The sequence below is a fragment of the Leuciscus leuciscus genome, assembly GCF_965113295.1.
Source record: "Leuciscus leuciscus genome assembly, chromosome: 18".
NCBI classification, from domain to species: Eukaryota; Metazoa; Chordata; class Actinopteri; order Cypriniformes; family Leuciscidae; genus Leuciscus; species Leuciscus leuciscus.
Window position 1 is genome coordinate 1,068,069 of NC_138742.1, and position 10,000 is coordinate 1,078,068.

A 10,000-nucleotide genomic window follows, 5' to 3' on the forward strand; every position below is an offset into this window, starting at 1 on the left:
TCACTCACACTCACACTCACACTCTCACTCTCACTCTCACTCACACTCTCACTCATTCACTCACACACTCACTCACTCAGTCTCACACTCTCACTCATTCACTCACACACTCACACACCCACTCATTCAGTCTCACACTCTCACTCATTCACTCACACACACACTCACTCACTCACTCAGTCTCACACTAACTCACTCACTCACTCACTCTCACACACACACTCACTCACAGTCTCTCACACACACACTCTTACGCTGTCCATCTGTCTCTCAGCTCCGCTGGATCAGCCGTGTTGTCGCGCGCTGTACGACTTCGAGCCGGAAAACGAGGGCGAGCTCGGCTTCAAGGAGGGTGACATCATCACTCTGACCAATCTGATCGACGACAACTGGTACGAGGGCATGATCAACGGCCAATCAGGGTTCTTCCCCATCAACTACGTGGACATCCTGGTCCCGCTGCCCCACTAGGCTCCGCCCACTCCTGTTCCTGACTAATTAGGCTCCGCCCACTCCACTCCTGTCTCATTAGGCTCCGCCCACCCTGATCTGTGCTACAGCTTCACTTCCTGTTCCTGTGACTCGGAGGATGATGATGATGATGATGATGATGAAGATAGACAGACATTACGGAGTCACATCTGAGTGGAGAAACAGTGCTCAGTGTGTGTGTGTGTGTGTGTGTGCGCTCCTGGATTCACGGTGAATCATGAGTCTATATGTTTTTCTCGTGTGCCAGATTTATTTATTGGTACGTGCCGCTTCACTCTCCTGATAACCCTCTCTTAAGATCATTGCACACTGAGTCCGAGATTTCCGCACGTTAAAAAATAAACCCGACCTCACGTTTGTGAATCACGCTTACACACTGCCTCCGAAACTTTCGTTCGTCGTAGAAACATTCGTATCAGGTTCGATTTTCTGTGTTTTTCGCGTCCGTAGCAAGTATTTCGAGAGGTGTTTTGACCATTCAGACCCACCGAATGACGAATACGAGAAAACGCAGACGAAGACTTCAGACTCAGTGTGCAAGGGCCTTTATTCTAGCTCTATCCCAGCATGCTTTCAGGAAAGTTCTGGATCGAGGACGGATTACGTCGCTGCTCGCTGTTTGTCACACACGTTTAATCACGTTTTTCTCCTGACTAACGTTCTGCTGGATCCTGCCAGAGAAGATTTCACTGCCGGCCGATGCGTTTTACACGAAGACTTGTGTCTGCGCTACAAAAAACATGTTCTTCCTCAGTGTTTCTGTCTCGTTTTCCAGCACTAATATCTAAACATTCCTAAAATCCAGACAGATTTACTAGAGAAGAAGCAACATGACTTTTAAATCTGAAATTGAAATGTATCAAAATGAAGCGAGTTTCTGCTTAAAACAAGAACGAATATCTGCCAGCGGGGTTTCGCATCTCAAGTAGACGAGATTACGAATGTTTATGAATTATGAGTTTATGAGTGCTGATCTCGCAATTAATTTTTTTCCCTGGCAATCGAATAAAAAAACTCAAGGAAGTGCGATTGCGACTTTTGGAGTTTAAAAAAATAATTGCGCAAAATTTGCGCAATTATGTGCAAAAAGTAATTGTGACTTTTTTTCCGTCACTTTTTATCTCTCACAATTATGGCTTTTGTCCCGCAGAATTCTGAGTGCAGATCTCACAATTAATTTTTTTTCCCGCCAATTGAATATGAGACATTTACGCTGCAAAACAAGATAAAAATGGCAACACTTTACAAGAACGTTAGTTATTGCGTTAACTAACAAAGAGCAATACGTTTGTTACAGTATTTATTAATCTTTGTTAATGTTAACAAATACAACTCTTGATCATCAGTTCATGTCAGCTCAGGTCCATTAAATAATATTAACAGATGCTCTTAATAATGTATTAGTAAATGTTGAAATTAACTTTAACTAAGATCAGTAAATAAGTATTCTTCATTGTTAGTACATGTTAGTAACTAATGTTAACAAATGAAACCTTATTGTAAAGCGCAACGCAGAAATACTGAGTAGGAAAATATTTTTTTGCAGTGTGGTGTGCGGGTTATTAATTCTTCTTGTTTAAGAACTACTTATTGTTCATAATTTCCAGTGAAATATGAAATGCAATAAGGATATTGAGCACAAAGCTGGTTTATTACTGGTCTAAACTGGTCAACCAGCACTAAAGCAACTCAAACTGATGAACCATCAGCCATGTTTAAACCAGTTACCCTCATAAACTAGCTTTCTTTGATCGTAAATGTTTCCTAAAGTCTTATTTTTGAAATAATAAGTGGTATTTCCACGAATGCCAAGTGCGCTGGTTGTTAACGTACGTTAGTGTGTGTGATGGTTTCCACAGTATACTCTAATGCTAGTGACTGCTGTATTTCAGTGGGTAGTTGTTAGTGCCGTGATGTTTGTGAGCACTGAAACTGATGGATGAACATATAGTGTATAATCGCCGTCTCGCGACTGAAGTGTAGCAGCGTTTGTTGTTGTAGTGGTTGATGGACCATGTTCTTCAGCACGGCTCGCGCTGTGTGTCGTTTGATGCCTTCAACGTCTTCGGCTTTCCGTATGTCGATCGCTGCTCGCGCTCAGACCAGTGTAAAGCTCGTTTCTGCCACGGAATTTTAAAAAATGTAAGTAATTGCGACTTTTTATCTCACAGTTATGACTTTTTTGTGCAGAATACTGAGTTCAGATCTCACAATTTGCTTTTTTCCGCCAATGGAATAAAAAATAAAAAAGTAATTGCAAGTTTTGATCTCACAATTATGACTTTTTTTTTTTTTACAGAATTCTGAGCAATTAAATCATGCAAAAAAAAATAAAAATACGCCACGGAGTAACATTTTAAACGTAATTGCAACCTTTTATCTCACGACTTTTTTTGCAGAAAGTTTCGAGAGTTTACATCTCACAATTCTTTTTTTCTGGCATGACAAAAAAGTAATTGTGACTTTTGTTGTTAAACATTTTTTTTGTAAATTAAAAAGTAATTGCGACCTTTTTTCGTCAATGAAAAAAAGAAGTAATTGCGACTTTTAATTTCAAAATTAATGGCTTGTTCACAGAATTCTGAGTTCAGATCTCGCAATTTACTTTTTTATCTCACAATTATTACTTTTTTTCCTGGGAATTCTCCCAACTCGTTTTTTTCTGCCATTGAAAATTGTTTTAAAAGTAATTGCGACTTTTAATCTCACAATTATGGGTTTTTCGCAGAATTCTGAGAGCAAATCTCGCAATTCTTTTTTTTTTTCTCCTGCCAATTAAATAAAAATAAATTAAAAAGGAATTGCGACTTTTTTGCCATAACAGAAAAAAAAGAAGTAATTGTGACTTTTAATCAACTTTCAATTTACTTTTAATAATTTTTTCAATTGCAGCTTTTTTTCCGCAGAATTCTAAGTTTTCATCTCACAATTCGTTTTTTTCCCGCCACGGAATAATTTTTTTTTAAAGGAATTGTGACTTTTCAATCTCACAATTATGACTTTTTCTAAAAAATTGCAAGTTTATATCTCACAGTTATGAGTTTACATCTCGCTATTCTTTTTTTCGCCATGGAATAAAAAATAAAAAAGTAATTGCGACTTTTTATCTCACAAATTGGACTTTTAGTTTAATATTAGAGTCATGCGATATGGACAAAAACACTATCACAATTATTTTGTTAAACAATATTGCGATTTTTTTTCCAGATTTCTGTGTTCAGTGACATTGTTATTTGATGTCATTTACACTGATGAGAATTTAGAAGTTATTGTCAATTGATGCATCAATAATTATTAATATGGAAGGTCATTACTGTCACGTAAGAAAAAAATCATGCCTTTGTAATTCAGAATTTTGACACAAAAAGTTGTAATTGTGACATACTAAGGCGATTATGAGTTGATACGTTGAAATTATCACTTAAAAAGTCATAATTATGGAGTTTAAAAAAAATTTATTATAAGTTATAATCATGAGATGAAAAGTCGAAATTCCTTAAAGTCATAATTGACAAAAAGTTGAACATATACAAAGTCAACTTTGGTGAAAAGTTAAAATTCACTAAACATTAATAATTGTGACAAAATATAATAATGACATAATTATGATGAAAAGTCAAAATTAAAAAAGTCAAAATTATGATAATTTTTTTATCTCATAATTATGACTGTCATAATGTTTACATTTTATGCCATAAATCAGATTTTTTTCCCATGTGGCATAAATGTGGTTCCTGTCATTCTGAATCAAATCTCTCTGTTTTCTAATGGATCTAATGATTTCATGAAACATCTGCAGTGTTATTATTGATAGTATTATCACAGATTTCCTGTCAGTCACATCTGATATGGCAATAATTCTGAAGTCACACACTTTGTGAGCTCTATATGAATATATATATGAATATTATCTGTGAGTGTGTGTGAATGGCAGTACAAACACGCGTGTTAAAGCTGTGAATGGAGTCGGTGTGTTTGCACGTGATGTTGATGTTTTCACTACAGAGATTCACCTTTATGAATCGGTTATTATAGTGTATGTTTGCCATTTTCCTTCATGTATTGATCTGGGTTTCTCCTGTGCTGGATGATACACGTGTACCGCTTGATGTGAGAATAAACACACTTTCTCCTGCAGGACTTTAATGAAACGCTTGAGTGAATGACTTCTGCATGAACAGAGATGTGGATCAGAGGAACAGAACCTTCCTCAAGTAAACTATTATTGGACATTTAAAGTCCCCCTGTGGTGAAATCCAGCGTTTAATGTTGTTTATGTGTCTATGTGGTGTGTTTAATATGCTTAAACCATGTGTAAGTTCATAAGTCGACACCATTGCGGAGTAAAACTGCAGTGAACCAAAGACAGTCTCAAACACACGCTGTGAAATCGCTGGTGTTAATGACGTCACAAACTACCTTGTAACCAATCAGATCAACGTGTGATCGTCAACCAGTGGATCTCTGAGCTGAGCGAGTGAGTGGAGGCGGGGCTCATTTGCATATTCATAGAGCCGCGCATACTGAGGCAAGGGTGTCGAGTTACATTCAAGATATTTTAAGGCATGAAGAAGGAAAAAACGTTTAAATATGTGATATTGGTGATGAAAGATGAGTTAAGTGATACAGTGATGGACTACAGGAGGACTTTAATACTAGATCCACCAAAATGTTCTTTGTCAAAACTCTTTATCAATGAAGTGTGTTTTATTAGATTGTGCTGGTTTGAACCCTGAGAAACTTTTTTTATTCATTAATTATTTTTGAAGAAGTTTTTAACAAAGTTAAACCAAATATAGTTTTAGAGTTTTTAGCAAGAAATAAATTGTAAACACCTGATAATAGTTTTACCATAAATTTTCTTCGCCATGAAAAACAAACCAACAATTATTGGACATGTACAAAATGACCGTGAGCTGTTTCTTGTCAAAATGCATGTTTTTAATCTTTTTAGACCATGAAATATGATCCTTATATATATAATTTTGAAAATATTCAGTATCTGTAAAGATACATCAAGTTTTTTGTACTCACGTGTAACACTGTATTGTTAAATGTATTATTTAAATCAAAATTTTACTTATTTTAATATTTCAAACAGTTTATCTACTTCTAATATAATCCCTCTCTATCTATCTTGTATTTATTTTAATCCAATTTTTATTTATAGTCATTCATTTTTGTATATTAATCGTATGCATTGTCATTAATTTTACTTAGTCAAAATTATGACAAAAAGTTGAAGTTGAAATACCTTCATAATTATGAAGAAAAGCCAAAATATCACTGAAAAAGTTAATTATGACATAAAATTTCATAATTGAGACAATTTCAAATTTTTAATCATAAAAAAAAAAAAAAGATTTTTCTTATGTGGCATAAAAAATATAGTGGCAACATTTTAAGTTTTCCTTTATAATATACAGACATGCCTTAAAGACTCAGTAGGTAAACACATGAATCAAAGTTCATCAAATGTTCTGAATAAAACACTAGTACGTCCAGTGCCTTACACAAACACTGAAAGAATGCAATAAACAATATAAGACGTGACAAAGCATATTTAAAAGAAAAACCCAGGGAATTCTGGGAAGTTTACACTGTATATGAGCATTAGTTCTTTTTACATTCAAAAATTGTACATTTAACAGTATTTTACTGTAAAATTACATCAAAATTACATTAAATGCATTTTTCAATTTAGAGTATGGGAACTTACTGTTAACAACCATATTTTTAATTAGTTAACATTCCCTTAACTTTGTTAGTCCACTTTGAAATGCCATTTCAATTATTTTCAAACCTCAAAGACCAGAGAAGAAAAAAAAAAACACAAACTATCAAAGTCTTTAAAAATTTATTATAAAAACGCCCTTCTACACATTACAGGATCAACCGCTAGACGTGTACAAAAATAAAAAGAAATCTAAAAAGAGATCACTTGCGTTATTGCTCGAGTCGTTAAACATGTACAAGATGGAAAAACACAAAATAAACCCCCATCAGTGACACTGCATTACTCGTCGTCATCATCATCATCCTCATCTTCATCCTCGTCCTCATCCTCCTCTTCTTCGTCATCATCGTCGTCATCAGCCTCGGGCTGGACCTTTTTAGTGGAGCCAGTCGGTCGCCCCGGCGCCTTCTTAGAGGCTCCGCCCCCTGCACGGTACGCCGCCACCTCCTGCCAATCAGAGAGAGGTCAGACACTCTAGCCACGCCCACCTCATTACATAAACATGACGGCTCACATCAAACACCCCGCATCATTTCTGCGTTTTTAATAATTGATGCACAAGATCAATGTTTTGTTCACATTGTTTACTTTAAGTATTTCAAAACAAAACATGCTATATATTAATAAAACATTTAAATGTGCGCATTTAAGCCAGAACTAATTTATGCAAGTTTTTGATACATTTAAATGTTTTATACATACATTATATAAACAAATCGATGCGATTAATTGTGTAATTTATATAAAGTTTATATAATGCGTGTAAAATTATATATATATACATACACACACAAAATTTAATTAACTAAATTAAAACTAAAATTACAATTATGAAAAATGTAACTGGTACATTATAATTCTATAGTTTCTTCACCTTCTCGTATTTCTCGCGCAGCTTGGCGGCCTTCTGCTCGAACGGCGCGCGGTCTTTGACGCTCTGTTTCGACCACCTCTCTCCCAGTTTCTTCGCGGTTTCTCCAATGGACAGGCCGGGGTTTTCGGTCTTTATCGTCGGCCGATACTCCGCACAGAAGACGAAGAAGGCAGACCTGCGCAAAAAAGAGAAAAACCTGTTAGAAATCACTGTGACATGCATGTTAGCATGTGATGTGTTCGCGCGTGCGCGGGACGTACGGCGGGCGCTTGGGGGCGTTCGGGTCTTTCTTCTTCCTCCCTGTCTTCCCCACGCCTTTGGGCGGCACGTAGGTCTTCATCTCCTTGTCGTAGCGAACTTTATCCACCTTAGCTAGGTCCTCAAACCTGCTCTTCTCTGCCGCGCTCAGCGCCTGCGGGGCGACAGACAGGGGGTTAAGCGGATCATTCAACGACACACGAGCACGAGACACAGACACGGACTGCTCACCCTCCATCTCTCGGAGCATCTCTTGGAGAACTCGGAGAAGTTGATCGGCACGTCGGGACTCTTGCGTTTGTGCTCGTCGCGGGACGTCTGCACGAAGTACGCGTACGCAGACGTCTTTCCCTTGGGTTTGTTCACGTCTCCTTTCACCATGACTGATCCACTGACAGAAGACAAACAGCGTTACTGAAAATCAAGCATTAAATACATAAACACATCAGAAGCATTTGGCGTAGATTCATTAATATTGACTATTGAATAATTTTGGCATTTATCCAATCTGTTAATATAGCATGTTTTGACTTCAAATACTTAAATTGCATTACATTGGATATCAGTTAATAAATACGTTGAAAAGTATAAAAAATAAGTTGCATTGAAATGCATGCATTATATCAGCTCTGGCTAAAACGCGCAAATTTAAACTGTTAGTTTAACATTTTTTTATATTTTATATTATAAATAGCATGTTACACATTCATTTTTTTAATTGAAATACATGCATAGATTAGCTCTGGCTTAAAATGCACGAATTTAACTCTTTACACGTTTATATTATATACAGCATGTTGTTTTTGAAAGTAAATAAAACATTTTAACTTGAAGTGATCGCACTATATCGGATATCCGTCATTTCACAAGTCAAATGATTTTACTTACTTTTAAAAACAACAGGCTATTTATAATATAAAACGTTTAAATTAGTTTGAGCGTTAAATTCGTGCATTTTCAACCAGAACTAAATCTATGCATGCATTTCAATGCAACTTATTTTTAATACTACCCAACGTGAGCATTTAATGACTGATATCCGATGTAATGCAACAACTCAAACACAATATAATTTTTTTTCGCTGAAAACGCATTGCACGAAAATTCAATTCACAAAAATTAAATAAATGCATGTAGATAAAAATAAGTTGCATTGAAATGCACGCATGCGTAAATTAGTTTTGCTCGAAAATGGCGAATTTAAATGTTTTAAAACACTTTTGTTGTTAGTTCGTCGGAGGCTTTTGTTGAACAAAGATTCCTCCATTTTCTTTCCCGCCTATTTCCTTCCATGCACCCCCACCCCCTCTCTGATTTCTCTCTCCAAACACATTATATCATCCATAAACCCGAGATTAACTCGATACACGCGTGAAACGGGTCTGAGAGCGCCGTTACTGACCCGAATCCCCGTTAAAACACGGTAACTGCGCGCGCGCTCCGGTTACAGTACACAACACAAGCGCGCGCGGACTCACACAAACCGTCTAAAACCTCTTTAAAACGCAGTCAGTGTCCAGATTTAATATCGTACGTGTGGCATTATAGTACTGCACACGTTTAAACACGAAAATACACGTTAAAATCGATTTAAAATGTAGTTTTCAAACCGAACAAACCTTTTCTTTCTTCTCAGTAGAACAGCGCGAGCCTCTCCTCAGTTCTGTGTCTCCCACGTGATTCCTTATGCTGCGTGTCTGCGTGACGCACATAACATACGGCACCCTGGACTCGGCGCCTGATTGGTCCAGCTTGTGAATGGAGTCGTCCAATCCTCGAGCGCCCCCCGAGGACTCCGTAGAGCTGATTGGCGGACTGAAACCCTCAGCGGTTCGAATGTTTGTAAACTGAACTCACAACAACGAACGGATTGACCATTTAAAAAATATAAATGATAATATAAATTATTACAATAATGATCAATTATAATATAATAGAGATTATATAAACCACACGTTTGAAATCCCTTCGCTTTTGTCCATACCCAACTCAGGAACGTTTGTATATAAAAGCCGGGAATGATTTTATGGTTTGTTTTCTTGCAGCGGCTAATGCGTTAACGTAAACCCTTGTTTATGATCAAGAAAATAAAACACAAACACGTACAGATTGTTTAAAGTGTTTCTGGTGTAATGTTTCTCCGTTCAACGTGGAGGCGCAGCAGCGCGCACCCCTGATCCACGTGACCTCACACGCACGCGCTGAAGAAGAGCGGACTGGTTCAAGCGCGCGCATCTTAAGTGGCGATCGCCGTAAATATTAATATTTTTGCTCTTATATTTTAGTTTATTTTAATGCGACAGTCACCGCGGAAGTGTGTGCTTGTGTAGACGGATGGAGGAGTTTCTAAAGCACTTTAAAAACCACAGCAGAGCGGTACATCTGTTTCACTTTGTTTACACACACACACACACACAGACAGACACACACACACACACACACACACACACACACACACACACACACACACACACACACACACACACACACACACACACACACACACACACACACACACACACACACTCTGAGCACTATGTCAGTTGTTTATACTTATGTATTGGTTATCTGTTTTTTGTAAATCATAATTATGCAATAAGTTGAAATTATGACGTCAATAAAAATAGAAATTTGACACA

The 10,000-nt window shown here is 37.0% G+C and overlaps 3 protein-coding genes across 13 annotated transcripts in view; 2 read left to right on the forward strand and 1 right to left on the reverse strand.

Annotated features, from left to right (window-relative positions):
- sh3gl2b (SH3 domain containing GRB2 like 2b, endophilin A1) overlaps positions 1–4,838 on the forward strand; it is a 25,613-nt gene extending 20,775 nt beyond the window's left edge. Inside the window, exon 9 of the mRNA XM_082145962.1 lies at positions 275–4,838. Coding sequence (XP_082002088.1) covers positions 275–471 — 197 coding nt within the window. The 3' untranslated portion in view covers positions 472–4,838. The remainder of the gene's footprint in view (positions 1–274) is intronic.
- A 974-nt stretch (positions 4,839–5,812) lies between these two features.
- On the reverse strand, positions 5,813–9,118 carry hmgb2b (high mobility group box 2b). 2 transcript variants are annotated; one of them, XM_082145987.1, is made up of 5 exons: positions 8,981–9,118; positions 7,593–7,752; positions 7,364–7,515; positions 7,104–7,278; positions 5,813–6,676 (listed from the first exon to the last, which is right to left on the reverse strand). In XM_082145987.1, exons 2-5 carry the CDS (start codon positions 7,740–7,742, stop codon positions 6,509–6,511), a joined length of 645 nt encoding a protein of 214 aa, XP_082002113.1. In that variant the 5' UTR covers positions 7,743–7,752; positions 8,981–9,118; the 3' UTR covers positions 5,813–6,508. The 2 variants fall into 2 exon arrangements, with proteins under 2 accessions (XP_082002113.1, XP_082002114.1); XM_082145988.1 differs by having other exon boundaries at positions 7,593–7,775; positions 8,981–9,106.
- A 166-nt stretch (positions 9,119–9,284) lies between these two features.
- ctc1 (CTS telomere maintenance complex component 1) overlaps positions 9,285–10,000 on the forward strand; it is a 35,379-nt gene continuing 34,663 nt past the window's right edge. For all 10 annotated transcript variants that reach the window (XM_082145808.1, XM_082145810.1, XM_082145811.1 and 7 more), the window contains exon 1: positions 9,285–9,737. In XM_082145808.1, the coding sequence (XP_082001934.1) occupies positions 9,696–9,737 (42 nt within the window). In that variant the 5' untranslated portion in view covers positions 9,285–9,695. The remainder of the gene's footprint in view (positions 9,738–10,000) is intronic.

Excerpts from the sequence above, each read along its gene's own strand:
- hmgb2b (XM_082145987.1), bottom strand. The coding sequence starts at position 7,742 with ATGGTGAAAGGAGACGTGAACAAACCCAAGGGAAAGACGTCTGCGTAC. Across the intron at positions 7,516-7,592 it reads GATGCTCCGAGAGATGGAGG|GCGCTGAGCGCGGCAGAGAA; the intron begins GTGAGCAGTCCG and ends GTCGCCCCGCAG. Across the intron at positions 6,677-7,103 it reads TGCGCGAGAAATACGAGAAG|GAGGTGGCGGCGTACCGTGC; the intron begins GTGAAGAAACTA and ends TCTGATTGGCAG.